Below are 27785 nucleotides of genomic sequence, written 5' to 3' on the forward strand. Positions count from 1 at the left end.
GACTCGTTCTCCCAGCCCCACGCCTACCTACTTTCGTTTTGGTCAGATAGAGATTATCCCGCTTCACATGGTCGACACGACTTTATTTCAAGACAATGCATAATCTGAACACCCAATTCAAGTTGTAGGAGCATCTACCTACCCACGTTGATCTGACAATTCCCCAGCACTTACGAAGCAGCATCTTCACATGACCGTTGTAAATCTATCACTCTTCTACTCTTTGACATCCTTCTCCTCAATTTCCCTCTCCTCCTCGCCAACTTTCGTTCCCACCAACAAATCATCGACCTCTGAAGGCTCCTCTGGCATGAGCTTCACCAGCCAGAGTAGAAAGATGAAAGCGGGGACCATTAACGCGGCGTTGAAATAGAGTGTCTTCTGAGCTCGATATGATTTGGACACTAATCCGAAAGCTGTGGCTTGACCAGCCGTCTCAAACGCTCGGAAAGTACCACCGACTCGAGAAGCGGCTTTGAGGTCATTGGAGAAGGCTGCAAGGATCCAATAGAGGTAGATCTGGAAGCAGAATCCGGCGATGAACATGATCAGGTAAGGGAAGTATGCTCTCGCCCAAGGTCCAGGTTCCCTATACCGCATAAAACACAACATGAGCGTCGAAGATAGCAAGGAAAGTATTGTTCATGACTTACAATTTATAGTCGAGGGCTACCTTGTTGGGGTATTTGTGCCACTCGATACCAATCCAGATGAACGCGGCCACTTGTGGGACAAGGACGATGCCCATTCCCCACCATACACGAGCGTGTCGGGAGAATCGTCTGCTGTCAAGATATCGACCATACAGCAGAGCAAGACCGACAGCTCCCACCGCTGTTGGGAGAACATCAGTATGGGTGTATCTATTCCTCCAATACCAAACACCTACTGGAGATCAACGATGATAGAGCACGAGCCCGGACGGAGAAGTGAGTGGCGAGATAAGTGCTAAAAGTGCCCAGAAAGAAGAACGAGTAGAATGAAGGAAGGGCAACGATCCAAGTCTAGTGGTGTTCTCGGTTCATCAGCATACACCTCTCGATCCGTGACACACGCAAAGACTCACCCTCTTGTGTTGAAAATGTCCCCACAGCGCTAGAAGCTCTTTCTTCCAACTGATATCTTTTGATTGAGGTACTCGTTGACCATCTGATCGTCTGACTTTTCGAGTAGGTGTCAACAAAAACGCCCAGATAGGTCCGCTACATTCAAATCCGAGGAAGATGAGGTAAGTCGCTCGACTGACGGCACCGGCGCCGCTCGACTTGTAGTTGGTTCCGACACTAATTGCACCACCGAGAATACCACCCGAATTCCGCATAGCAGACCAGATACCTATCCACCCGCTGCCCATCTCAGCTAACTTTGTACATGTTTCACCTGCCGTACTCACCGATATACTTTCCTCGCTCGTGAGCGCGAGGGTATGTGAGCATAGCGGTACTCTCCGCGACGTAGACGAAACCGTTGGTGACACCGATGACGATTTTCGCAAGAAGCAGATACCATTGAACGCCGTATTTGATGTTGACGCTGTCGTCACATAGTATCAGCACCACTTCCGCCTTGATGCCTGTGCAGCGCTGTACTCACTAAAAGCCGCTACCCGTGAGGAAGAAGGAGAAACCAGAGATTGTACAGGCGTACTTTATACCAATCTTATTGATGATGGGACCGCCGAAAAGCGCCACGAGACAGGTACAAGTGGAACTAAGCGCTTGAGCCAAGTTGGCAAGATCGGGATCTTTCAATCCACCGCCACCCAAGTTGGAGATGGCATCGTTGAGCGAAGGTCCAACAAAAGACAGTCTGACAAGGATAGCTAGTCAGCATGGTTCGGTAGATTGTGTCAACGCTGTCCAAGGCCAGCTGACGTACGTTCCGAAAAGGATCATTTGGAAGAGCACACCTCGGTAAAATCTGGTCGATTTCGGAGCAGCGAGATAAGCCTGATCATAGTCATTTTTTTCGTCGATACCATATTCCAGCGGCGTTGGTGACGACAGGTTCTCGTCGATTTGCTTGACGATCTCGACCTCTGCCGGTTGTCTATCTGTCATATCGTATGCGGAGTGGAGAACAGATCTTATGCAAGAGTTGGTGCCACTTTGTCAACTAAAACGGGCCAATAAAACACCCGCTGGCTGACGAGCATTATCTATGGGTCAGGATTTCGGCTTCTCAACAGACACTTGAACAGAATGCATTTCAAAGGATCGCGTATCGTTGAATCTCCTTGCCAACGACTAGGGCCATGAGATAACATCATCGCACGAACAGATATTATCATATTATCAATCTCGTTGTGCCGAAGTATGGCGCAATGCTGCTTGCATTCACTCTCAATCGCAACAAACTAATGTATTGTTGAGTTTGGACTTTGTCGGGTTGAGCGTCATGCTACGCTGCGATGTGGTCCAGGGGGTTGATAAGCCTACCTGATCGTTCGGTGAACCGAAACCCGGTATTTGCAGGGAAAGTGCTTAATCTTTCCCTACCGTCAAGTCCGACACAGCCGGACTATGGATCATGCATTGGCAAATAGACATAACTAGTCGATCACCCTTCTCAGGTACGAGGCTATGCATAGTCCAGAAGAGCAGGCCGAAGCTGGAAGGATGATCAAATTATGTCTAAACTGCCAATTCTAAATCAAGTGATGATGTCGCAATCCCGATTGAAAAACACGCAATCTAAGCCACATTGCCAACGTCACAGATATCAAGTCCGAACGTTTTACACCAGCATTTCGGGCTTGACGAGATACGACGCACACCAGAATAGTAAGGGGAGCTATCACCACAAATGGAGGGACCCATAACCAGCAGGAATGATCATGTATCGAACAATTTCGTAAACTTGCTCCGTCTAAGTTCAAAGGTACCAACCGCAAGTCATCGACATGTCAGAAACCAAGACTCAAATTGCTAGCGCTACGAAGGGCGACAACACACCGGGTCGGTTGGTGTTGAAGGGCGGAGAGGTAAGTGGCGGATTGCATTAGACACAACAACGGGGGAATTGAGCTTGTGGACGATGCGTAGCAACCTGCATACCCGCAATACCTTCCGGTGATCGAGCATCAGACCTTTCCCGACTGGGAGGAGGTCCCCTTCGTCGATGCTGGAACTCGAGGTACACCCGACAAGCGACATTTGTTCGTCTCCGGATCTACACATCGTCAAATCACCCCTCGATTGGGTGAAGAAATCCGTGTGAGTACCTGTTCCAAAGTCAGACGTGAAGGCCAGTGCTGAGTAGCATATTCTGCGCAGGGCGTGCAAATCTCACAATTGAGCAAGGAAGGTCTCGACGATCTCGCTCTTCTCGCGGCCGAACGAGGTGTTCTCGTTTTGTAAGTCGCAAGCTGCAAGTTATTGCTAACACCGGTCTTTCAGTCGAGATCAAGATTTCAAGGATATTGGTGCTGAAAGACAATTGGAGACTGTCCGACATTATGGACGACTCCACATCCACCCGGTGAGTAGCCGCGTACATCAGTAAGAAGTATGAATCGCTGACTTCTCTTGGTAGACCATGGTAAGCTTTTGCATAACATACTGTAATACTGTAGCTTCTCCCTACGAACGATGCTGATTTTAATTCCTCGACTCAGCCCACTCCTGCTGGTCTTCCAGAAGTGAGTTTGTCACATCTGGAAATACCGCTGACAAAGTCAAGATGCACGTAGTCTACAAGGATCCCGCTGCTACCGGGCCGTCAGTATTCCCGTTTCGATTCGGTCATCGCATTCGACTGACAGTGTTTGAATAGCCGAGCGAGCGCAATCAAACCCGCAGAGGCTGAATCAATCAGCTCTGTCGTTTGGCACGCTGATCACACTGCTGAGATCCAACCACCTGGAATCACCTTTTTCTACGCTCTTGAACTTCCCAAGGTACGTCTATGGGAAGAGTTTGAGGGTGATGGGCTAATCTGTATTTGCAGTCTGGCGGTGATACACTTTTCGTTTCTGCGACAGAGGCATACAACCTTGTGCGTTACAAACTATGTTCTCGTCCGTTTCTACATTATCACTAATCTAATTACGACCTATCCTAGCTCTCGGACGAATACAAGAAACGCTTGGAAGGCTTGAAGATTGTCCACGACAACACTGGTATGATCGAGTACGCCCGATCTCAAGGCAAGCCTGCTCGATTCAACCCTTCAAAGCAATTGCACCCTCTTGGTGAGTCGCGTTGACCCACGACCACATCCGCATAATCAAAGTTGACAGGTTGTGTTGTGCTTAGTGAGAACGCACCCTGCGACAGGGGCAAAGATCCTCGCAGCAATCGGCGCTGGTGAAGGCAATGGTATGCCAAGACGAATTCATGGATACAAGCAACAGGAATCGGAATCCGTCTTGCGGTTCTTGAATGACGTCCTTCAGAGGAGCGGTGATATTCAAGCGAGAGTCAGCTATGAGCCCGGAACCGTCGTTGTGTGGGACAAGTAAGTGCAAAGCCACGTTTCTTGGGGAACTTGCGTTGACTCTCCATCTTGCATCGCAGCCGTGTGGTGGGTCACACCCCTGTTCATGACTTTGGAGACGAACGACGACACATGATCCGAATCTGCGCAATGGCAGAGAAGCCGTTTTAATTGCGTCGTCTCAGTAGTCTATTTCTTCCCGTCTAGATTGTGTACAGGACAAACCATGCACACTTTTCCATTCAAGGTTGTTGCGAAAAGTTGATCAGTGCTTGCTACCGTTAGATGCAATCGAATTTCAATAAACCTTCCAATCTATCCTACTTTGCGTAGTTGAACGCGTGGTGCTTTGAACAACTTTCGCTTTTACCTCCGTCAGGTCGAGTCTGAACTGCATGGAGTGATGAGCTGCTCTGATTTGGGGATTCACATCTATGCATCTACTGTAATAGTCCTCTTGGTACTTGTCTATGCGTCGGGAATGACTAAACTTTGATCTATACTCCCTTTGTCTTCCAGTCTACTCGCCAAGTAATCCTTCCACACCTTTGTCACATCATATTGATAGATCCACTGTGTATTCCCCGCTAGACCTTTGGCCACAATCTCCTCGACAAACTCGTCGTCGTTCAATTCCGGTTGAGCCAGCTCAATCTCCTTTGCTGTACCCGCGTTGACATCGAGGATCTCGTATAGCGCTTTGTAGTGGGGAGCTCGGACTTGGTCGTAATCTCGAAGAGCTTGGGCGATGCTGCCGTTGGTCTCGAGGGCGTGCCTGATCGATTGAGCGAGGACATGGGCGTCTTCGAATGCAAATGCGGCACCAGCACCGAATGCTCCGGAAAGGGCTACACATGTAGCATCAGATTGAACTTACTCTGACTCAGTTTGACTGGTAGTACGCGCGACTTACGATGTGAAGCATCACCGAGCAAAGCAATACGATCGTTATGAATGACAGAGTCGAGTCGTGGACCACCAAAAATGGCAAACTCGAGCCACTTATCAGGTGCGTCTATCACCTTTCGAATCGTCTCGCAGTAGCCCTAACATCGCACAGGCATCAGCTTGAGCTTTACCGTGAAGTGACGATCTCCACTTCTTCACTCACAGAGTAATGCCCGACGACCTCCTCTTTCGACACCTCCTGACCCCAACTGGTCTTCGTCCCGTCCGTATCAGGGATAACGGCCCGAGTCGCAATTTCGAACAGTCCATTGTCGAGCGGATTGGTGTAGACGTGCGTCGCCTTGGTATGCCAGAAACATGAGCCTTGGGGGATATCGGGAATGTGAGCTACGGCGGATTGAGGGATGAGTATCCGGTATGCAGTCTTTCCCGTGTAGCTGAGTTTGTGATCTGGGAATGCATAGCTTCGTGTGACCTAGATAAAGGATGTTCAGTCAGACACATGATTCATGATATAGTAGTCCTGTCCTAGAGCTCTGTGCTTACCGATCGAATACCATCAGCTCCAATGACGAGATCAAACGGTCCCGCATCGGTCCCATCTTTGAAGAACAAAGTGACTCCCTCGTCTGACTCCTTGATCTCCACCAACTTCTTATTTAGCTGTATCAAATCCTTGGGAACACCAGATAAGAGAGCATTTTGTAATTTGTATCGCTCGATTCGGGATCTTGCAGGTGTGTCAGGATCAACACTTTGATATCGTCGGCTGATGAGATGACCGGTGTTTCCGTTCCTGATCACGTATTGCATTTGAGGGAAGTTAAGCTTGTTCACCCCGTCTAAGAGTGACAGCACAACTCACCTGTTTTCTACATCAATTTTGGTGCCGTCTCCTCGGTTCGCAAACTCTTCAAGCTTGTCAGCGACACCGAGCAGTTGAAGATGTCTCCAAGTGTTCTGATTCAATCCGATACCCTAGTGATTACCCACATTAGCGACAACGAGTCTGCACCAATATTGTCCACTTACGGCACCAATCTCCTTCAATTCCCTCGCTCCTTCAAAGACACTGAGGTCGATACCGGACACGCGGAGAAAGTTGATGATGGCAGCGAGTCCACCAGGACCAGCACCGACAATGGCTACTTTGAGATCACCTCTTGACATGGCGTGTTGTGTGTGAGCGGGGCACTAAATCAGCAAAGTACAGTACGAGTACGGGATGCGTTCGTTGATTGTGTGCCGTATGCACAACAGGGTTTTCGTTTATACATCTCTCATAGTTCTTCGCGTCGCGATAATCCGACCATCCTGACTTGTTCTTCGGATCATGCTATGCATACCTCACTCTGCTCTTCGGACTTGATAAGTGTGTATTTGTAAAGATATCTATCGTACGTGATTTAGACTAATCTGATCTTGACTCCTTTATGGCGCTTTCTTCGCACGTCATCTTTGTCAATCTTTGCTTTTTATGCAATTTCAAAAGTCCCATCTAATCCCTATCGCAACTATTTCTTCCATTATATCGCTTTGCTTCTTCTGTGTACTCGGCATCCCCGAGGTGGACACTTTCACGGATTTCACATTGCGTATGCAAGAATGCAACGCCTTGAAGACGAACAAGTTATCTTTGTCGTTCGGGTCTAGTCGCTCGTCCGTTGTCCGGCAGAAGCGAAGGCGTGCCGAGAAGTGTTTGTGTCGTGCTTCAAAACGATCAGCAAGTTCCGAGTAAAGATGAAAATCAAAGACTAGTCAAGCGACAAAAAGCAGCCAATCGACTAAACTTGTAGTCGAAGTACAAGCATTCTAGTCAACACATACCTTGTTTCCATCGAAGATTAAGACAAAATGACAGACTACTACGCCTTCTCCAGACCTATCAAAGGAGTAGCCATTATCGGTGCTGGACCTTCTGGTGTTCCTGCCGCACGACAGCTCCGAGACGCAGGTCTGGACGTCACTCTCATCGAAAGGCAAGATAAGATCGGCGGTCTTTGGAACTGGCAAGAAGAGACGACGGGACCGTTGTCAGTGCCTACTCCTGTACCGTCAAAGGGTGCTTTTGAGCCGGTTCTCAAAGGCGAGGAAGAAGGAGATGCGATAGTAAAAGACACAGATGGGAAGAGAAGAAGAGCGTTCAACCCGCCTAATCCGTGTTATTGGAACTTGACGAACAATGTTCCGACAAAGACTTTGGCTGTGAGTGTTATTCTATGAGAACAGATACTTCGTAGAAGACTGACATTCGTACCTAGTTCAAAGACTTCCCCTACCCACCCAACACACCCGATAGTGTACCACACTGGACATTAGCTGGATACATCCATGATTACTGGAGACACTTTAACCTCCAGCCATTGACGAGACTGAACACCCGGGTGGAGAATGCCTATAAGCGAGATGACGGGCTTTGGGAATTGACACTGAGAACGCTAGAAATCATCGGCGAAGATGAGCTGAAAGAGACGTTTTCTACAGAGGTCAGTCCGTGGTCATGTCTTTCTTCAGAAACAGTCGACTGATATGGAGACACCCTCACACAGACGTTCGACGCGATCATCGTCGCTACGGGACATTACAATGCACCTCTGATTCCCAAAATCCCCGGTGCAGCCGAATGGTACCAATCCTGGCCTGAAGGTATCCTACACTCGCAAGGATATCGACGACCGGAAGCGTACACGGACCAAACAGTTCTTGTCATCGGTGCAGGGACTAGTGGGATGGACATTGCTCGAGATCTCGCTACACACGCTGGCAAGGTCCTCATCTCTTCGAGAATCGATAGATCAGCTCCTACGGGATACCAAAATTTCAGAGAAGCACAGAGATCTCGAACAGCCGATAACAACGTCCCGATCGGTGAGATCAAAGCCTTCCGTCCTCCCCAACAAGGTCAGGTCCTACGAGAAGGGGAGATCGAATTAGTTGATGGGTCAGTGATCACTGGAGTCGACGCAGTCATCTTCTGTACCGGATATCAGTATTCTTTCCCCTTCCTGAGACAGTATCACCGAGACGCCGGTATGCAACCGACAGATCTCGAACCTCTTGTCGAACGCGGTGATCAGATCCTCAATCTGTACCGTGACGTCTTCTACATCCCCGATCCTACTCTCGCTTTCTTAGGAGTCAGCGTCAACACCTCCGCATTCTCTTTTTTCGAGTATCAGTCCATCTCCATCGCAAGAGTCTTCGCTGGCAAAGCACGACTGCCGACCCAATTAGAACAGAGAGCAGCACTGGCGAAAGTCGTCGGGCAGAAAGGTCCAGGCAAGTTCCGACACTTCAAGGGTCAAGAAGGAGAGCGAGAATATGTCCGAGAGACGGTAGAATGGTTGAATCGGGATGCGGAATGGTCGGGTGCCGAGAAGGTCGAGGGTCATACAAAGGAATGGCTGAGAGAGAGCGATCAGATCGCAATCAAAATAGCGGCGAAATATGGTGTCGATGCCGGTGGACTACAAGACATCTCAGGGAACGCGGACCCGAGCGAAAAGCAGAAGCAGCCGACACATGTTCAGGCAGAGAAGGTGGACATTACGGTACAGCAAGCGCCGCCCATCGCAGTTTCCGCGTAATGTGTATTGCATGTATAGTCTGCATGGTAGTGGTGTTTTAGTTGATACTGCGGTGCCGTGTGCGTTAATCAGCGTCATCACAGATTACATACCACTTCACTCACCAAAGGCTACACCGAGTATTTCACACCCACGTTCACCTTGTCTGCTCTCCCTATCTGCAATTGTTTCGTCCCAGCTTTCCCATTATCGATGTTTCGCACTTGCAGATTACACGGAAGAAAGGTTGGTCGTAAAAACTCTACTTCCATCCAGCTCTCTCCTTCCTGCTTGGAGCCCTGAGCACCATGACTAGCTGATGAGTTCTGCTGCTCGTACATGGCGACCGTCTTGGCTGCGACGTGATTACCGTGTGCGATTGAGGAACGAAAACCGAACAGCTTGGCCGCGAGAGACGAGATATGGATCGGATTGTAGTCTTTACACAACGCAGCCCATCGCCTGGGATCCTCGGTCGAGAGCGACAAGCTGGCTACTTGCGTGGTAGCAGCGGCATCGGTCATAGATTGGGTGCCGGTTGAAGGAGGAGGTATGCGGTGCTTGTGGAATTGAAGGAAGGTGAATATCTGACGGTAGAGTACGGATTTGTCGCCTTTCCCACTCCCATCTAACAAGTCGATGATCACGCAAGACTCCCATCCCCGCTTCATTCTCTTCACATTCTTATCTAGTCGCGCATGTAGGGACAGTCTCCCTCCCCTATCACCGGGCGATCCCAACTCCTCGTGTATTCGCCGAGCACAGAGCGAAGGATTGGGCAACTCGAATCGATTCCGAACGTTGACGGAACCGACAGCATCGACGGGACTGGTTCGTTTGGAGAGGAGCAGGAGCATCGGGGGCTGAACAAGCGCACAGAGAAGTAGATGGAGGTGAGGTGGGGTGAAGATCTGGTCTGGGGTAACGGGATGTGTCGAGCTCACCGCCCGGGTGTACTTGTCGATGTCGTCTTGACTGATCCGGAAGGGCATGACCAAAGACGAAGTCGGTCCTACGAGCTGGTGTATCGCTTCATCGGATGAGGTCGATACTCTGACGCCAGGTCGGCCGGTAACCCGTCGGTAGAAGCTTGAAACGAGGACATATACAAAGACAATCCAGAAGCGAGCACCTTGAAGCTCCGTGTTAGGGAAGGGAATGCTAGTGGCCGAGGAGCCAGACAGCAGGGGGTATAGAGCAGTGACGCCGGTCCAATGAATAATCCATGTGAGAGCAGTAAGGAGAAGCAGTCCGATAGCTGGCACCATGTTCATGTCGTAGTGGTATTGGTTGAAGGGATGTAATCTGAAAGATGTTATGAGATGCACTCTATCATCATTCCGTTCGCATTGTTCGGCTAGTCGGCATCGGTCAACCGGTCGAGCTTACGGCAGAGCGCGCACCTGGACGTCGCTCATCAACAACATCTATGCATGTTTACAAGAACATCTATGCATGGATCACCTTCCAAGAAGATCATGAATGATTGCATTCAAGTATGTATCTCTTACATCAGCGATACAGGATTCACTGCAGTGGTAGCTGGGCGGATGTTTCGGTTCAGTTGACGGGGTTCCAGGTCGCACATAGTTGTAGGCCACTTGCGCGGTCAATCACTCGTCGCTTGGCTTCTACAACCCTGGGCTACTTCACCTGATCGACATATGCTCAGTGCCTGCTCAACCAAGGTTAACCATGTTTAATTCGTGTTGATCACCCCTGACCATTGGAAGGAAATACATGCTGAAAGAAGCATACTCGTAGCTTATCATCACGGCCGAATTAAACGGGTGCCTGTGTTATTCGTAGGAGGACGTTTATTTACTCGAAGCAAGTGCGAGTGGGCGTTGATGTCTCACATGTTCGGCTGGTGGCGTTCTTCACACGCTACATATATATCTATAAATATATGACCATCTGCCAGGCAAGATGGATGCTTTCTTTCGTTGATCTATCTACTTAGTACGAGGAGCGCAACACCATGCGTTTGAAACTCCTCCTCCATCTCGGGGCGATATGCGCAACGGCCGCTCATGTCCCTCTAACCCTCGAGATCGCTACTTCGCATGCTCATCAACCCGCTCCTTCGATCGAGTCCTCATCAGTCGAAGAAGCGAACTCGCCACCCACACATACACACGAATGGTCATGCGATGTACGTTCGTGGGTCAGAGCGCCCGATTTGACTCCCGGCGTGGTACATCCTGCAGAAGCCAGATTGGCAGTCAATGGGAGTGATTGTGGTGATATCCAACGATGGGACGTCGGGTTGCGTTTCAAGGAAAGGGCAATTGTCAAGATGAAGTGAGTGCTAGCTCGTTTGCACGGTTTTAAGACATGCTGATGACCCCTTTTCATTGATCATAAAGGACAAAGAACATTAGCGATTTCCCTGTCAAACCCACCAGACCCGCATTCAATGCATCCATGTATACCACCGGCTCAGATGACCACAACGACATCTACTATGTCGGGGGCACGTGGATCCATCACGATGACGATTTATACGAAGTGGAATACAAGAACTTCAGTGAGTCTGTTTGCTTCTCGACACGACTACTTGTTAGAGTCTGACCAGGAATCACTTTACAGCCGAGGCGATGAAGAACAAAAGCTTGTGGGAAGTGCACGGTGCGGAACGAGTGGTCCTCAATCTTACACAACAGCTGCCTCTGGCCTCTATTGGTATGTTGCGCACTAGCTCTCTTCCCGTCCGTAATATGCCCCGATGTTGACGACTTTGCAAACGTAGGTGAAACCGGTATCGATGAGATCCAGTCGTTCAACGTCCATGTCCCAAACACCAATGTGAGTCGATTGCATGTTCCAGTGTACGATGTGTGCTCACTTTTACCCCTGCAGTTCCCTCCAATCGACGCCCGCCCGAGTTTCAGCTTCTACGGCCAGGACGAACAGGTACATCCGTTTTATCTTATCATATTACGAGACTGTTTTGCTGAGATTGCACCCAATGTAGACACTTAACACCGAGACTCAAATGGAATACTTCCATCTCCTTTACCTTGCCAATGGGACTATCCTCGACATCCCTGCAGGCAAAGCGGCTTTCCTTCCTGCGCCATCGCCGATTGCCCCTGCGTCCGATGCGACGGAAGGATCTCTCAACTCACCTACTTGGCCTGTTGTTCTCGATCTGGATTCGCAGTATGAGAAAGCGGAGAATGACACCGACAATGCGGACGAGCCGTGGCGATTCCAACCACGTCGGCCTGATTGTGTGAGTGGACAGTGTATATACGGACGTGTAGCAGAGCTGACTCTATGGCACAGGACAAGGGAAACCTCGCTCATTTCCGATTGCATCTGACTTCGGACGAAAAGACAGTCGTTCAAGGTATGTAATGACGGCTCTACCATCACAAAGACGGGATGAAACGCTAACGCCTTTCATACATGATATCAGGCCAGAACGTCACGTTGAACATCACCCTCACACGTACCGGAAACGGTAGCGAATACCCTTCCTTCCTCGACATCTCACCATCAACATCTACCAACATTACCTGGGTTTTCAACTACATCTCTACCGAGAAAGAGTACGACGCCCTTATCGGAAGTGACTACAGATCAAAGTACAACACTGTTCGACGATACAATGGCAAGATGGAGATGTTACGTGTACCATCGGAGGAAGAGTTGGAAAGGTGGAGAGCACAATCTGAAAGAGGGGGTTCGGGCATGAGTTGGTCGGGGAACAGACGTCCCCTCAACAGAGGTGACGCGAGGTATGATATTGAGAAGGATCAGGAGGAGGGCAAAGAGGAATATAACTTTGAGCTGAGTCTACAAACGTGAGTCATCCCCTCCCGCGTAGCATTCGACACAACCTATATTCTGTGATACATCAGGACATTGCTGATACCGGTGGTTGCACAGTCAATACAACGACTACCCGGCCTTTGTAACCACTTTCCAAACTATCCAACCTACCTTCTCCTTCAACCTATACACCAACTTCCTCTGCGAAGACAATAAGAACTCCAACGTCTCCGACCCGACAGTCACGCGAGATGAAGAATGGGTAGAATATCGTCTGCCGCCTCGCACGACGAAGAAGATCAGAGATAGCAGAGGACTGCCCCATCGTGGTTCGACGCCTTTCAATCTTATCTCGTCAGAGAATGGCAATGTCACCCCAACGAAAGAGGGGCTACGACACTACCTCGACCCAGAAGCACTCGCGCCTGTCCTCTCACTCGATACAACGCCGATCTCTAATTACCCCAAGCTCAACACCGCCCTTCGTGAGGAGACGGAGAGCGAGCTCGTTAGATCCCGCCACAACCCGCGTTACCGGAATGGGAACCGGGTAGCAGGCGCTTGGATGCATGCGGCGAGGCTTTGGCAAGGTAAAGAGAGGAAGCAAGTTGCTTCGTCCAAGAAACAGGCTGAGCAGTCGGCGCGTCTTGTGTTCCAGAATTAAGGTATCATCGCTCAGCAGCGTATGTCTAACCCAGTAGAAGTATGAATGATATTTATATCGAAGGTGTGATAGAGCTTCATCTATGTGTATGCATACATCCGTTCTATGGGAGAGCCATTCCAGCCGACTCAGGCCTAGGCATCCGTACAAAGAGAAGAAGAAGGAACGCGATCACGGCGATGGACTGTGACCCGTTGTCAGCCAGCGCGTACGGTTCGGGTAACAGGTGACAGAGCACAACTCACTCCGTTGACCAAGAATACCAAGGTGGGCTTGCCTTGCTCGCTGAGGTAGGCGAACGCGTAACCAAAGATCGAAATGGTTGACACTTGGGCTACAAGAGCACTGTCAGAAGTGTTGTTTTCGTGTTTGACACGACCGAGTACTTACCAACTTTCTCTACGAGTGCAATCGCGCCCAAGGCATCTGCTCTCTCCTCTGGCGGGACAAAATCCAACGTCACACCTTTACAAGCAGAACCCGTCCCGCTCGCAAAAGGCAGCACCACCGCGGCAAGGAATAGATGCCACCCATGACTACTAAACGTGAGTAGCGCCGTGAGCAGACCATCGACAAAGATCGACCATCGTAAGAAGTGGAGATCAAATTGTGAGCCGTGGACGAAATCGGTAGGTGTGATCGGTTGATCTTGTCTTGGCGCGCCGACATCGTCAGGTTCTTCGGCTTGCGATACGTTATCCGGATGTTCTTCAGTTGCGACGGCAGTGGGTACGTCGGATCGATGGGAGACCCATCTTCGTCCAGCGGAGATGATTCGTGGGAAGCAAACGGACAGGAAGAAGGCTTTGACAAGAAGCAGAATGGACTATCCTCAAATGTGTGTTAGCTATTGTCATGATAATCGAGCACGAGCCACTCACCAACATCATACCACTCTGACCTGGCTTAAAGTCAAAGACATCGGTACCGACAAGTTGCAATCCCATATGGACGTATCCTGTTGCGAGAACACTGAAGAATGCGCCTGAACCAAGGAGCAATAGATTGAAATCGTATTTCCCTTTCTTCCCATCAACGATTTTGCGTTTCGGGATGAAGATCTTCAATGGAGCGAGGAACGATTTCTTCTTCTTCTCTTGTGATTTCCCGCTGGGCTGATCATCGTGATCGGGTGGGATGTAAGGCAGGAAGAGGGAACCGAAAATTGTGCAGAAACACAATAGGGCGAAGGCGCATTGGAAAGGTGCGAGTATACCAAAGTAGTTGTATGCGAGACCTCCGACTGAGCGCAGAGAATGGGTTAGTCACATCACAACCACGGGTGCAGCCTCCACTTACAAGTGTATCCGCCTGAAGAACCCAACATGATGATGCCTGTAAGGACACCAAACATGCTGGTCCTCTCTTCCGGCGGGGCCAAAAACGAAACAAAGACATTACTTGCGATCTGGTATCCTCCAGCCGAACCCAGTACGTTGAACAGCTGTGTGACTTGGATGATTCTAATTCCGGTAGCTCCGCCAACGTGGAAAGAGTAGATCTGACAGAGATTTCGAAGTGCGGCCCAGAATGTCTGTTGGAACATGGCAGCTTTGGTACCGTACTGTTTGATGAACCACCCAGTGACGAAGAGGTTTGCGACCACTGACGATAGCACATGATTTAGTCAGACAACTGATCGATAGATTGGTAGTATGTACTTACTAGAAGAAGTGGTCATGGTACTCATCAAGGCGATGGAAGAGGCACTATCAGCCTCAATCCTGGGTATCGAACACCTATCGGCTTCCGCCGGACCATCCCACACATGAGTTTTGTAATACTCTTCGCATGTCATCAATCGGAATCCGTAGATGAGCGATGTCTGCGTAAAAGCGAATGTCATGGACAATAAGAAAGAGGTGAAGAGGACTCGATTGATCGGTGGGAAGATACCTCGTCGTTTGGGTTTGTCAGACGAGGCCAAAGACGATGAGATCAGTGGTGTCGTCTCGGATGCGACTGCTTGAGCATCGGCGGTCTTCGATGAAGGTGAAGCCGCCCTTATAGTGGACGTAGTCGATGCGGATGAGGATGACATCACTGGATCGGTGTATGATGGGACAGCTGTCGGTTTAGTGGACGCCATGATGGTGGATGCTGTGGTGGGAGACACATGAGAAAGAACGAAAGACAGGAAGATATGAATAGAAACGACGTGATTTGTAGCAACCGATCTATTGTTGTATCTCATCGGATTCAGCCGAGAGTCGTGTGATGTGTGGAGTGGAGGTCACCGCAGAAGGGTTATCTAGCAGTCATTCTATTCACCGACACTTGAAGAAGCCAGAAAGATGTTGCATATGTATGTCAACAATGGGTGGTCAGGAGGACATGAGTACGCTTGTAACATGCATGACTCGGGTTGATCGATGTTGCTACGGCCTTTACTGTAGTGAAGCAAATATCGACTATGATGTCTTTCGCCTATCTCCATAGAGAGGGCAAGATAAGCGAGCTTATGAACCGATAATTTCTGCGCCGACGACGTCTCTTACCTCTTTCATTGACCACTTATGAAAGTCATGTCCGGATACAAAGTAAATGCCCCCGAAGTGCACCTTCCTCGCCCTCGCCTCCGTTTCAACAACCACTACCATCAACATCGCGTAACATACCCCCCCCTTGCTTCAATTTACGTAACCCTCGTTTCCCGTTGTGCTTACTTATCTCTCTGTTCCCCTTTTAATGCCGTCTGTCATGTTGGTCAAATCAAATTTGTCGTACTCCTAAAATCTCTTATCTTTCGTGTCTCCCCCCATCAAACAAGTATAGCTATGCACTTCCCATATACATATCAAATGTCGTCGCGTCGTTTTCTCTCTTAACTCTATATCTTCCTCTGATTAGACAACTGATACACAATGCTTACTACAGCCTTCCTTCTAACCAAATCGGTACTGAGCAAACACCTCGGAGGTGGAAGTGTAGAAACGACAGATGACAGCGATAGTGACAGCAACAGCAACACCTCGTCCCCCTCCACTAGGACTGTCGCCGATCCTCCCTCTCAGCCTCAGCCCTCCGCAGACATAAGACTGTACAATCAACGAGCGTCATATTCACTCCGCGCCGCAATCGATATCTTCCAATCTTCCCCTATAGTACATCTCGCTTTTGTCCATCCAGGAGATGGGAAACGTGCAGAAACCTTGATGAACATGCCATTGGTCGCGGTGGTGGTTTGTGATGGGGAAGATGAGAATGATAAGGATCATTATGCGGTGTACCTTCATACGTGAGTACCGCTCTATTGCACGCGTTGATGTGGTGGCAGCAAGAAAAACAATGGGCTGACACGCCCTTGTGTCACAGGCACAAACACTCTGGTATAGCAGAAGCGATAGCAAAGGGGAACCACACCATGACAGCGACAACGACCAAGGGTGAGCAGAGTCCCGAACCACCTGCTTGGATGAGTCTTCTTCCGCTGACAAGACCTCCCCGATGCTTCCTCCTTAGTCGACGGTCTCGTTTTCTCTCCCACACCCCATGACCATTCTCTCAACTATCGTTCCGCAACCCTCCATCTCCACCAAGCCACTCTTCTCGATGACGATCTAGATCACGAAGAGAAACGTTCCTCTTTAGCGGAAGTTACCAACGTCGTCACGGGCTACGATCGGATTGCTCTCGTCGGAAAACCAGATGATCATAATACTCGACGAACTACAATTGTCAGAGCTCGAATCGCAGCGGTCAGTTGTAAACAACGTTATGGAGCATTCAACCATGCCCAAGAACCAATCACCGAACCGCAGACTCCAGAGGAAGAAGAATATGCGTTCAAGGGTATTGTACCGTGTTGGACTACATGGGGTACACCACAAGGTTTCGGAAGAGATAGGGATGAGGTGGAACAGGTGTTCGAGGAAAGGAGCGTCGCAGAGAGAGATTTCGCAGAGAAAGCAGCTTGGGCACATGAAGATGCAGCCATAGAAGGATTGGGAAAGAAGAGAAAGCCAGTGAGACGGTTTTGATACTACCTGATCTGGCGGCGTGTTTGAACACTGTACGTTCACAGTTGGGAGTTACATTCTGTATGTTATGCTATAATACCCCTAGACCTAGAGAAACTTACACGATTATGTAGATATATCTTGCTATGTACAATGTCCATGATGTATGACCCCATTTAGATCATCAAAATCCCATCCTCCCAACCCATATCTACCACCGTCTCCCTCCAACACACCCTGACATCCGGTCGATCAGCCTCAGCCCTCCGCTTCCAAACCTCTTCCATCAATTCCAATGCTGGTCCCGTGTTCCCAAACACTTTCGCTTCGGGCCCAAGTCGGTCGAAACATTGTCTGAAATATGCTTGTTGCGTGACATCGTCAGAATGACATCCGGCGATGGTGATGGGTAGCACAAGAGCACGATGTATATCCGATCCAGGGTGTTCGACATCGAGCCGTAGTAGCGCTTCGAGAGTTTCCGTCACAGCTTTCTCAACCTCTGGCACTGCAAACATCAAACACGTCAGCCAGATCACCTTAACGATTATCCGAGCAGACTTGCACACACCTCTTGGGTATGGTCCATTGACGACCGTAGCAAGCAGTACCTTGGCCGATGAATGGAAGATGTCACTCATTGCGCTTCTGATCTCATCACTGGGTCCCCCGTCGCCTGGTACGCCTGCGCCGACTCTTGAACGTCCGAGGTGCGATTCTCGCCACGCTCTTTCCTCCAATAATCGCTCGATGTCCGAAGCGCGTGTGAGTAATTCCTTGTACGACAAGCTCCCCTCTTTCTCTGCCTTCTCTTTCCACTCTGAAAGCGCGACAGTCTCGACCATGGCCAGGAGCTAAACATTTCGTCAGCATTCTGGGCGGGAATAAGACTAGACCTTACTCACCGTAGTACTATCTGCGCCCATCACCTTGTCCATCAGTATGAGAGGTCGATTATTGGTACCAGCTTCGACTGGAGGATGATCTAGCAGCTTTCGATAAGCCGGTAACATCTTTGAGGTCTTATTTTGTGATACCGAAGCGATAGTATCCGTCCATATCATATGTTGAATCAGGTGTGGGAATCGCGCCCAAGGCGTGGTCTGGGGTGATGAAGTGCTATTTGCGAACAATCAATCGTCAGCACAAAATGTCGCTTGTTCTCCCTGCCAAGATACAGCGATAAGTCATTACTCACTGGGTATGGTTGTCGCGCAGCAGTTCTGGCGACAAAGAGAGAGATGCCGACAAACATTTCTGGGCCACCGAGAGGATATCCCTAAGACTTTTTGTCGTACCTCCCGAAAAGAGATGATATGAAATGGCGAATAGAACAGGGATGATGACCGCTTCGGAGACCAGATCTTGTGGTGAGAGAAATTGCAATTTTGCGATTGACTTGTTATGGGACGAAGCCGCAACGATGGCGTCTTCGTCTCCTACGTCCAGCGAATCGATGCCATATCGATCACGACCGTTACCATCGGTTCCGTTGATTGGGGTGATCCTTCCTGACGAGGAAGATTCCAGTCTCCGTGATCTGGCTCTTTGAGATGCCAAGTGTAGCGCAGCAAGGGAAGAAACGCTCGCCAGGACATCACTCCTAGCCGATGCGAGGGGGATGACAAGCTCGCCCATGCATCTGGATGAGCCCATGAGCTTGTATTGAAGGGGTAGGACGTGAGTGAGATAGTGTTGGAAATACGGATAGAATTGGTCGGTGGCCATGGAGGGTCCAGCCGTTGGCGAAGGTGTCAAGTATGTGTATTCTTCCGGAGGGGTGGCAACGGGCGGGAAAGCATGAGCAGGTACTGTCGCCCATAACGATGCATCGGTCAGGCCGAATAGTGATGACCATAAAGCATCGAGCTCTACACCTTGAACGGGTGGAGGTAGCGACGGACCGGCTGGAAACGGATATGTCGCTAGAGCCGTCGAGTGATCAGAATAGGGTGTGGGATTGAACGAAGCGGTTGTATGCGGGATGGGTACGAAAGCGTCGATAGCGTTGAGCGAGCCAATCGTGTCGGTAAGAGAACCGCCATTGGACGTTGATCCGGAGGGGAGCTCCCAATTCGTAGCGGCAGGAGCAGAAAGAGGAGGAAGCCATTGACCTTCTTCCGGTATCGTGCCCCTCTCGAACGACTCGTCGTGGACGAGCCCCCCGACCGGATCCGGCGGATTATTCGAGCCATTGATCTCCGAGTTGTCGGAACTCCTCCGTGATCCTTCAGAATGGTCTTCCAAGTCTACTGATTCTGATGTTTTAGTCCGACTTGCCCGTTTAGAAGAGACCGTTTGCTTGCTGTGTTGGGTGACGGGTGAGACGTGGAAGAGGATGGAATTTGGTGTGGAATGGGTGGATGACAGCCGATACAGTCGGAGGGGTCAATAACACATGCGAAGGAGGTAGGAAGTATCAAGTATGATCAGTAAGTTAACGAGGATAGTTGGTCTTCGCTCGATTCTACTCACATTTGCAATTTTGCCTTTTTCGCATTATCCTTTTCTCTCAACCATTTGGGTCTCTTGGCCCCATATCCTAGACACTCTATTCCTAATCTAGAACAAGTCGCGCAGATAGGTTTCGCCTCGTCGCATCGCTATACCCAAGTGCAAAGCAGTCAGCACACAATCAAAGGCAGAGGAAGAGAGAGGGGAGTGTGGTTGTGTGCTCGACAAGTGCCGGAGGGGCTTTGCCGTGACGATTACGCACCTTTTTCCGTAATCTACATGTGATACATCCTGTCTTTGCTCTCTTTGAAGGACCAGCGACGGTAGACGAGGAAGAAGAGGCTGATAGGTCGACCGGTACCACTGATGAAGAGGACGAGGAAGAGGAAGTGGTGGTGGTGGTATCCATCTTGGGTGGATTGGGAGACGATACTTGAAGAATGTGATAGGAACAATAATAATAACCCAGATCTATAAAAAGAATCTCAGAGATCCCATCTCTCTTGTCGTTGGGACGTGAATATAAGTTACTGAACGAGTACGTAAATTATTGTCCGAGTCGATTATATATAAAGTTAAGATATATAAATAGAAAGAAGAGAGAAGAGAGAAGATGGGATGAAAATAGAAATCAATAATAATGTACAACGTTAACGGAGTAGACTCGTACAGTAGTTTGAGACAAACGGACAAGCCGAAGAAAGAATGATGGGAAAGATGCACCGAGTCAAATGCGACACGCAACACGCAACTAACACGCAACACACATGCAAACGCTGTGCTACTTTACAGTATGTATGATATAAGCATCTTGCAATATATGTTCTCTCTCTGCTCTCCCTTTTTACCCTCGTTCAGGTTCATCCCATTCATTAGCTCGACCCTTTACCCCTCCCACATGATGGAGTAGTTACTATATTCAGGGAAACAAATGGCCCCTCGCTCTTCTCACTCTCGGTCCGAACGGGTCAGTCGGCTAGGGTCGTCGGTGTCGGTGACGGAACCCTCCTCCGCGCTTCGAAATGGTTCTTTCGCACCGAAGAGAAAAGGAACAATCTAGGTGGATCTCTTTGCATCGTTCGGAGATCACGAGATCGTTCACATTTCGACTTGTATGTGAAAGATCAAAGGAAGACATTCCATCATGCATTCTGACCATTATTTGTTTCTCTAAAGCTGCTCTTGGCTCAAATTGTTTTTACTTCTATCACATTTTCTATTGGTTCTTTCGCGAGAGATCCGAAGCGATACCCCGAGCGACCTGTCGGGTTTCATCAGCAAAGAGCGTTCTTCGTCTCTTCCTTGTGCCGACACACTACCAGCCGGATCACACTTACCTTGATAAGACCCTTTCTCGCTTCCCACAAGGGATATATGCCAACCATGATCAATCCCGCGAACAACCAGAGAAGTGAGACGCAAACCCAAGCTGTGAAACCGGCCTTGGGATAGACTATGATGGGAATGAGATATGGTGTCAGCTGATGTCAGAGTGTCACACAATTGATGAGAGGAACTCACCGTATGATGTGAAGAAGAGAGGAAGAGGGATGATCTGTTAGTCGTCGGACAAATACGTCAGCGGGATCGTTTCGGACCGATAACGATACTTATCGTAGTACTTACAAAGATCAAGATTGCTACGAGGGTCAATGCAGACCAAGCAGCGAACCTGAATGCTTTTTGCAGATCTCGGTTGTCCCAACCCGCTTCAACAGGCTGTTCTTCCACTACCGACTGTGCGTTTCTAATCTGTCTACCCTGACCTTCCTTCTGCTTCTCTTTCTCATCATCGACTTCATTCACACTGCGTGAGTCCTCCTCTGAAGCGGCTGTAACGTTGGTTTCCCTAATCACAAAGTCTCCTTTGACGTTGATCATCCTCGTGATGTCCCAATCGAAATTCTGAGGTCGAACCAACGACCACACGACAGTGATGACACCGCCCACACCGATCGAGAGCAAGTTTCCCGTGAGCATTTCGTAATCTCCAAAAGTGGTAGTGACGTCGATAACGCCGTCGTTGAGACTCGATGTGATACCGATCCATCCGGCTACACCGGCGATGAAACCGAGGATAGCACCGACTATCGCACCGGTTCCATTACATCGCTTCCAGGTGATACATAAGGCGATGGGGACAACAGCCGAACCGATGATCGTTCCCATCAATTCGTAGAGATAGCCCATACTGACACCGATGTAATTGAATGCCGTCGCGATCGCTCCCATGAACAATGAATAGCCGAAGATACACAGATGACTGGTGTAAAGGATCTGCTTCTCGCTGGGGTTCTTGTTGATATAGGTACCGTAAACATCGTAAGTCAACAAGGAGGAAACGGCAATCTGTTCAGCGGAACATGCAGAAGTAACCGCGAGGAAAAGAAGAATGAGCATGGCGATGGCTCCGGATTGTCCCCCAATCGCAGCGGCGGCTACGCGTGCGGTCAGCGAGATTCTTCTTGAGGATCTGATCACACCGTGAGGACTTACCCTTGACGGCAGGAAGACCAGCGGAGACTTCGGAGGGAGAAAGAACGACAAGCGGGTTGGCACCGTGTGAAAGCGCAACGGCCGAGAGACCGAGACTGGTAGCGATACCCATCGGAATACCGAACCATGCGATACCTCCCCATAAGAATGCCTTGACGCTGGTACTTGGTTGCGAGGCGATGGCTCTCTGCCAATATGCCTGATCGTTGAACACGGTGCCGAAGTTGCCTAAGGGCACGTAAGAGTTAGGCACGGAGTCCCTCCAGTGGGAAACTCTCAACTCACCGACAATGTTGAGTACACCAAAGATGAGACCGCTCTTTGACCTCATGGTGAGATATGACCCATGTGCGTTTCCAGGAATCGGTTTCTCAGCCGATGCTTGCGCCAAAAGATCCCACATCTTTGATGGAGATCCAATCAGATCCGACGAGGCATATGCCTTGATCCCGAATGCGATCAAAATACAATAAAGCACCAGAGTGTGGGAGTAATCGGCAATCAATGTCGCCCGCATACCTCCTGTGAGGACATAGATCGAGACGCCGAGTGGGATGAGGAAACATGCTGCGACGGTGTTCATACCCGTCAGATCGGAGACGGTAGCAGATCCACCGAGAATGAGCATGGCTACAGTGTGAAGTCATGGTCAGAATGCGAACTCGTACATCGCTGTCAAGGGTTTGACTCACTCGAAACGATGATGTTGGTGGCGAGACCGAAGAAGAGGAAAGTGAGATGTCCAGCGGTGCCCCATCTCGCACGAATGATCTCGAGATAGCTTCATAGTTTGGTATATCAGCTGTGTACTTAGAGCAAGACGATGGTCGAACTCACGTGTGGCAGTATGGCGCATGCTGCTTGAGCTTACTGGCGATCATCGCGAAGAGCAGCACTGCAAGGCGGTGTATCAAAGTTAGAAAGTGAGATTATCGAGATGTAACGCAACTACGTACCTTGGATACAAGCTCCGGAGGCATACCTATACGGTGGAGATCATCAGCCAGGGAATTGGATCAACGCGGTGGAGAAAACGAGCTCACCACCAAGAACCACTGATACCGAATTTGTAGCTGATGAAGCATTGTCAGCTCGATGAGTCTGACCGGGAACCATTTGGCCCACTGCACTCACGCGGTCGCACTGGATTGTAACAGGGTCGCTGCCCATGTCCAAGCGCTGACAATACCAGCTGCGATAAGACCTGGTGGGACACTGAGATCATGGAGACACAAATGATCAGCTTCGTACACGAGATACTGAGGACAAAGAGGTCTTGTGCATACCTTCGACTAGCCGAGTTGAATTCTTCTGCAGAAGAGGTTTTGTGTGAGGTGTAACGTGTTTGGACTTTTGTGATTCTACACTTCGTGTTAGTCGTTTGCACCTTAGAGGGAGACCATGTCATCTGCTCACCCAACCATGACGAGACTGAAGAAGAGACCCATCCCGATCTGTAAGTGATCGATCATGATCAGCAAAGTCGGCGAGAGCTCTTGTATGGTCTCGGAAAGTGACTCACGACCACGCCGTAACCCGCTCCTTGGGGCAAGATGGTTGACGACATCTCGCTTTCAACCGTCAGTGTCAATCTGAACTGGGTATACTAGACTTGAATTTGCTAAAATGGCTGCTTGCAGTACTCGTAATTGGGAGACGATCTCTTGATGTCAAGAGGTTTCAAAAGCGATCTGCTGTCGAAGTGAAAACCAAGAATACATTGTGGACAATAAAGTCTCCCCAGCCTTTTTCATAAGTAGTGGTTGAACTCTGTCAACTATCAGTGACAATGCAATCTTTCTCATCCGAAATCCGCTCCAACCCGACTCAAGAGGGAAAGATCTGCACTAAGCATTGCGACAAGATAAGCAGATAAGTTCTCATTCGTCGAAATCAGCACCACCAAATCAAATCACGTCACGACGTTGTCCCCTCGATAAAGTGTGTAATTAGGTATTTGCCCCACATGTCCACTAGGAGAACAATGACGGATGGATGGATACCAGATTCAGTCTCTTGGCCAATCAAGTTCTACTGGTAAAAATACTTTCTTATCTGTGATGTATTCCGCAGTCAAAAGAAGATTCTAAAGTTAGTTACAAATGTCACTTAACCGAACAAAAGCAAAGATAAGAAAACGACGCTAAAATGTCCGATGTACTTACTGTACTCGTACAGTAAGTGAACACACTTCTCCATCATGATAAAACTACTAGTGAGATACCTGATTCAGTTCACCCAATCAGCTAACACCAAAGATGAGGCAAGGGATTGACCAATACGAGAGTTGGATGGTCTGTTATCAACCTGCATACGAGGCAACAGCGTGGCTTATAGTGGGTTGAGGTTTGTGATAACGTCCGTCGGCCCGAAAGAGACAGAAAAATGAGCCGATAAGGATCACAACTTACGACTCTGCTCGAGCTACCGCTGCTAGGAACATGGTTGCGTGCAGATTACGGCTACGTTACGATATCACGCGTGCGCAATATCGTGCGTCGCAATAGCGACAAGGAGAGTTATATCGGGCGCAGGGATGCATACTGCCGCAGCTGTGAGATCCCGTTCATGATGATACTGGAACTACGTATGATTGTATTATAGATGGTATTGCACGATGCATACAAAGGGAGATTGAGCAAAATATGAAGCCATGACTCATTTTTACAATTTCTATCGGACCTGACGTCGACTACCAAAGCCACATCAAGGTCCACTATCATACCCACTTCACCTAGGCCATGACAAAGCCACCACCACCTCTCAAGATCCTCGACACACTCCTCCAGAACAAAGCTTCCGCTGTATCCATCTCTCCTTCCATCGTGTTCAACCAGAATCTCATCCTGGCAACATCACCTTCTCTCACTCCCTCTTTATCCTTCATCCTCTTGACGACCGTTTCCACGGCATCTTTCGCGGCGGTCTTGGTGTCGACGTCCATCACTTCCGTCGTGACGGCTCGATGCCACCATACTCTTACGAGAAGCATGACCGCTCTCTTACCCGCTTCGTCTGCACGCCAAGAGTTGGTCCTTCGATCGGCCAGTTGAGCAGCTTGTGTACCCTCGATCAAGAATGACCAACCGACTTCTCTCGCAGCCCATGTCGAATACACCTCGGCAGTCACCAAAAGCGAAGTTCGTTTCTCCGCAGCAATGATGACACGTGCCGAAAGAGATGCCATAAATAGAGAAGAATAGGCGACAGCGGTGAGGGTTTCGTTCTTCGCTCGAGCGAGTTGAGCGTTTGGCATGTCGGAACCGGTTATGACGGACAAGGCGAGTTTGTACTGCTTGATACTCGCTTCGAGCAATTGCCAAGCGGTTTTGGCGAGTTCAGAAGATGGGACAAGACCAGAAGCTTCGTCTTCGGAAGAGATGGAGATGACGGAAGCTTTCCTGTTCCAAGCGGACACACCGTCGGGAAGTGTGAGAGGCCCGCCCATGGAAGAGAGTCGTCGCATTCGAGAAACGGGTGGTGGTCCACCATTCTCATCGAAACTGCCACCGTGACTTCCACCGACGGACGAAGGAGCAATGGATGATCTTCGTCGTGCTCTAGAGAGCGAACCCTCGCTAGGCGCAGGAAGCCATGATCCACGACGTCCAGTGTTCGGTACAGCGATCGATCCTCGAGAGAATCTAGACCGGTGGTTCTCGAACGACGACACCTCGACGCCCTCAGGCATCGCTTCGAGACCAGAACCCTTACGGTTGTCGGGTTGTTTGCCCGAACCAGTAGATGAGGCTGACTCTCGTCGACCGCTCGTCGCAGCTGCTTTGGCGATAGCCTCCTCGTCCTCATCTTCCTCTCGAATCGTTCCCTCGAGACTTCCATGCCTCGAGTTGGTGCTGTGCTTCCTTCCTGAGGCATCACGCATGTGACCACCGGCGTTCTTTTGACCAGACTTTCTCCTTGGCTTTCGTTGTCTCCATACCAGTCGGAGCAAGTTGGCGTAAAGCGTCTTGGCATCACCAAACTGCTTGATAGCCTCCCAAGCCAAGGTAGCCGCAGCAGCCGCTTTGTGTCCCTTGAGCTTGGCAGCTCGTTCTCGACATTCGGTAGCGAGCATTGACATGTCCTCGAGGAGAGCTCGGAAATCATCCTCGTCGAGCTCAATACCAAGGGCAAAGGTATGTCGGAGACGCTCCAAACTGGATCGACCGGAAGCGAGCTGAACACGAGTGATGAGGTTGGCGGAGGAAGTCGATGATTTGACACGTGCGGCTGCAGCTACCGTGGCCATGTTGGACGCTTGATCGAGCGCTTGTTCGGCAAGCTCAATGTGAAGGTCGACATTAGAGAGATCAAGAGCGAGGTTGGAGACGGTGAGGGCAGCGGAAGAAAGAGCGAGGAACATTTCTGCCATTGCTGGACTTTGTTCCGCCGCATCGTTGGAGTTCAACTCTCTCATCTTATCCATCTTATCGGCCGCGACATCCTCAAGAACCTGCAAGGCCTCCCTGGCAAGCTCTCCAATCTCTCCGTTCCACACTTTGGCGGTGTCCTCAACTGTATCATCGGTCTCGTGTAAAGTGTTCGACAGGAGCGCACAAGCTTGAGCAAGGGTTTCTCTCGCAGTGAGAGAGGCAGGCGCGAGGAAAACGAGGGCACGAAGAAGGGATGTAGCATCACGGAGAGACAAAGTGGCTACTCGAGGGGGTTGATAGTCGGAAGCGAGCTGTAAGAGGACTTTAGCGCGACCGAGCATCGCTTTCTTGTCGGAAGGGCGGAAAATGACGGCAGAGTTGAAGAGCTCATTCGCTCGGTTGAGATGATGATACGCCTTTTCTGTTCCGACTTTGTAAGAAGCAGCTTTGGTGTCGTGACCCAGAGCGCCTGTTGGATTACGTTGTCAGCTACTAGGATTGTAAAAAGACTGGGTACATCGAAAGCACTCACCCTCCATACATAGCTCGTATGTGTGATATCCCTTCTTCCCGTGAGACGCATGAGCTTTGGGCACATAGCTAGATGACGGAACGGGCTTGTACACTTCCTCCTCGATAGCATTGCGGTTGAAGCTGACCTTGTTCTTGAGCACAGACGGGGGAGGAGGGGTGTAGTGGTCGGCTTTTCGAGGGGACGCAGGTGGTGTCAGGAGGTTATCGAGATTGTTGGTGAGCTCTTCGACGTCAACGCGTTGTGTTGGGAAGACCAGATCGATGGATTTGTTGTGCTCTCGATTGAGAGCTTGGGATTGGGAGCGACCATTAGGTCTAGGAGATGGAGCAGGGGAGCCGGGACCGCTTGCTGGTGAAGTTGGTCCGGAGAGGGAGTAATCTTCGGCGAATAGAGAATGGGAGGATCCCTTGGAGGCGGAGTTGGACATTGGCGCGGATCCAGGGGGAGGGGTGAAGAGGGACGAGGAAGAGGTGAGACTGGGCATGATGATGGTATATATTACTGTCCGTTCTGTAGAAGTTGTGGGATGGGATAGTCTGCGTCGTCGTCCGACCGTGGAGCCCTAGAGCGGGGATTGATGCCGTTTGGTATTCGTAAGAGGTGTGCGCTAAG

At 49.8% G+C, this 27785-nt stretch overlaps 11 protein-coding genes across 11 annotated transcripts; 4 read left to right on the plus strand and 7 right to left on the minus strand.

The window, feature by feature from the left end:
- Positions 1 to 216: 216 nt before the first annotated feature.
- On the minus strand, positions 217 to 2060 carry CI109_105903 (uncharacterized protein; the record flags this gene model as incomplete). Its single annotated transcript, XM_032007787.1, has 7 exons — positions 217 to 589; positions 654 to 834; positions 890 to 1004; positions 1067 to 1335; positions 1394 to 1533; positions 1594 to 1809; positions 1879 to 2060. 7 exons carry the CDS (start codon positions 2058 to 2060, stop codon positions 217 to 219), a joined length of 1476 nt encoding a protein of 491 aa, XP_031857955.1.
- A 770-nt stretch (positions 2061 to 2830) lies between these two features.
- Positions 2831 to 4608, plus strand: CI109_105904 (uncharacterized protein; the record flags this gene model as incomplete). Its single annotated transcript, XM_065967748.1, has 13 exons — positions 2831 to 2838; positions 2881 to 2983; positions 3045 to 3215; positions 3276 to 3355; positions 3399 to 3480; positions 3535 to 3540; positions 3617 to 3644; positions 3692 to 3719; positions 3775 to 3898; positions 3949 to 3996; positions 4063 to 4192; positions 4257 to 4458; positions 4518 to 4608. 13 exons carry the CDS (start codon positions 2831 to 2833, stop codon positions 4606 to 4608), a joined length of 1101 nt encoding a protein of 366 aa, XP_065823820.1.
- Positions 4609 to 4905: 297 nt separating this feature from the next.
- CI109_105905 (uncharacterized protein) lies at positions 4906 to 6516 on the minus strand (the record flags this gene model as incomplete). Its single annotated transcript, XM_032007785.1, has 6 exons — positions 4906 to 5285; positions 5351 to 5483; positions 5549 to 5821; positions 5893 to 6142; positions 6212 to 6324; positions 6379 to 6516. 6 exons carry the CDS (start codon positions 6514 to 6516, stop codon positions 4906 to 4908), a joined length of 1287 nt encoding a protein of 428 aa, XP_031857953.1.
- A 684-nt stretch (positions 6517 to 7200) lies between these two features.
- Positions 7201 to 8933, plus strand: CI109_105906 (uncharacterized protein; the record flags this gene model as incomplete). Its single annotated transcript, XM_032007784.1, has 3 exons — positions 7201 to 7551; positions 7608 to 7832; positions 7896 to 8933. The coding sequence occupies 3 exons, from the start codon at positions 7201 to 7203 to the stop codon at positions 8931 to 8933; spliced, it is 1614 nt and encodes a 537-aa protein (XP_031857952.1).
- A 110-nt stretch (positions 8934 to 9043) lies between these two features.
- Positions 9044 to 10180, minus strand: CI109_105907 (uncharacterized protein; the record flags this gene model as incomplete). The annotated part of the gene is made up of 1 exon (XM_032007783.2): positions 9044 to 10180. One exon carries the CDS (start codon positions 10178 to 10180, stop codon positions 9044 to 9046), a length of 1137 nt encoding a protein of 378 aa, XP_031857951.2.
- Positions 10181 to 10576: 396 nt separating this feature from the next.
- On the plus strand, positions 10577 to 13356 carry CI109_105908 (uncharacterized protein; the record flags this gene model as incomplete). Its single annotated transcript, XM_032007782.2, has 10 exons — positions 10577 to 10600; positions 10876 to 11216; positions 11282 to 11442; positions 11505 to 11597; positions 11665 to 11720; positions 11775 to 11828; positions 11890 to 12150; positions 12204 to 12267; positions 12337 to 12724; positions 12810 to 13356. 10 exons carry the CDS (start codon positions 10577 to 10579, stop codon positions 13354 to 13356), a joined length of 1989 nt encoding a protein of 662 aa, XP_031857950.2.
- A 103-nt stretch (positions 13357 to 13459) lies between these two features.
- Positions 13460 to 15445, minus strand: CI109_105909 (uncharacterized protein; the record flags this gene model as incomplete). The annotated part of the gene is made up of 6 exons (XM_032007781.1): positions 13460 to 13540; positions 13602 to 13690; positions 13747 to 14182; positions 14238 to 14599; positions 14656 to 14961; positions 15022 to 15445. The coding sequence occupies 6 exons, from the start codon at positions 15443 to 15445 to the stop codon at positions 13460 to 13462; spliced, it is 1698 nt and encodes a 565-aa protein (XP_031857949.1).
- Positions 15446 to 16220: 775 nt separating this feature from the next.
- CI109_105910 (uncharacterized protein) lies at positions 16221 to 17336 on the plus strand (the record flags this gene model as incomplete). The annotated part of the gene is made up of 3 exons (XM_032007780.1): positions 16221 to 16594; positions 16672 to 16742; positions 16819 to 17336. The coding sequence occupies 3 exons, from the start codon at positions 16221 to 16223 to the stop codon at positions 17334 to 17336; spliced, it is 963 nt and encodes a 320-aa protein (XP_031857948.1).
- A 155-nt stretch (positions 17337 to 17491) lies between these two features.
- On the minus strand, positions 17492 to 20178 carry CI109_105911 (uncharacterized protein; the record flags this gene model as incomplete). Its single annotated transcript, XM_032007779.1, has 6 exons — positions 17492 to 17823; positions 17887 to 18169; positions 18221 to 18434; positions 18514 to 19620; positions 19791 to 19918; positions 20032 to 20178. The coding sequence occupies 6 exons, from the start codon at positions 20176 to 20178 to the stop codon at positions 17492 to 17494; spliced, it is 2211 nt and encodes a 736-aa protein (XP_031857947.1).
- Positions 20179 to 20985: 807 nt separating this feature from the next.
- On the minus strand, positions 20986 to 23832 carry CI109_105912 (uncharacterized protein; the record flags this gene model as incomplete). Its single annotated transcript, XM_032007778.1, has 14 exons — positions 20986 to 21030; positions 21107 to 21222; positions 21291 to 21324; positions 21396 to 22207; positions 22266 to 22493; positions 22551 to 22895; positions 22958 to 23046; positions 23103 to 23160; positions 23222 to 23247; positions 23309 to 23338; positions 23400 to 23480; positions 23552 to 23626; positions 23682 to 23719; positions 23788 to 23832. The coding sequence occupies 14 exons, from the start codon at positions 23830 to 23832 to the stop codon at positions 20986 to 20988; spliced, it is 2022 nt and encodes a 673-aa protein (XP_031857946.1).
- A 1167-nt stretch (positions 23833 to 24999) lies between these two features.
- Positions 25000 to 27657, minus strand: CI109_105913 (uncharacterized protein; the record flags this gene model as incomplete). The annotated part of the gene is made up of 2 exons (XM_032007777.1): positions 25000 to 27107; positions 27171 to 27657. The coding sequence occupies 2 exons, from the start codon at positions 27655 to 27657 to the stop codon at positions 25000 to 25002; spliced, it is 2595 nt and encodes an 864-aa protein (XP_031857945.1).
- Between the last annotated feature and the right edge of the window lie 128 nt (positions 27658 to 27785).

Source organism: Kwoniella shandongensis, chromosome 11 (genome assembly GCF_008629635.2).
Source record: "Kwoniella shandongensis chromosome 11, complete sequence".
In the NCBI taxonomy this organism is placed as follows: domain Eukaryota; kingdom Fungi; phylum Basidiomycota; class Tremellomycetes; order Tremellales; family Cryptococcaceae; genus Kwoniella; species Kwoniella shandongensis.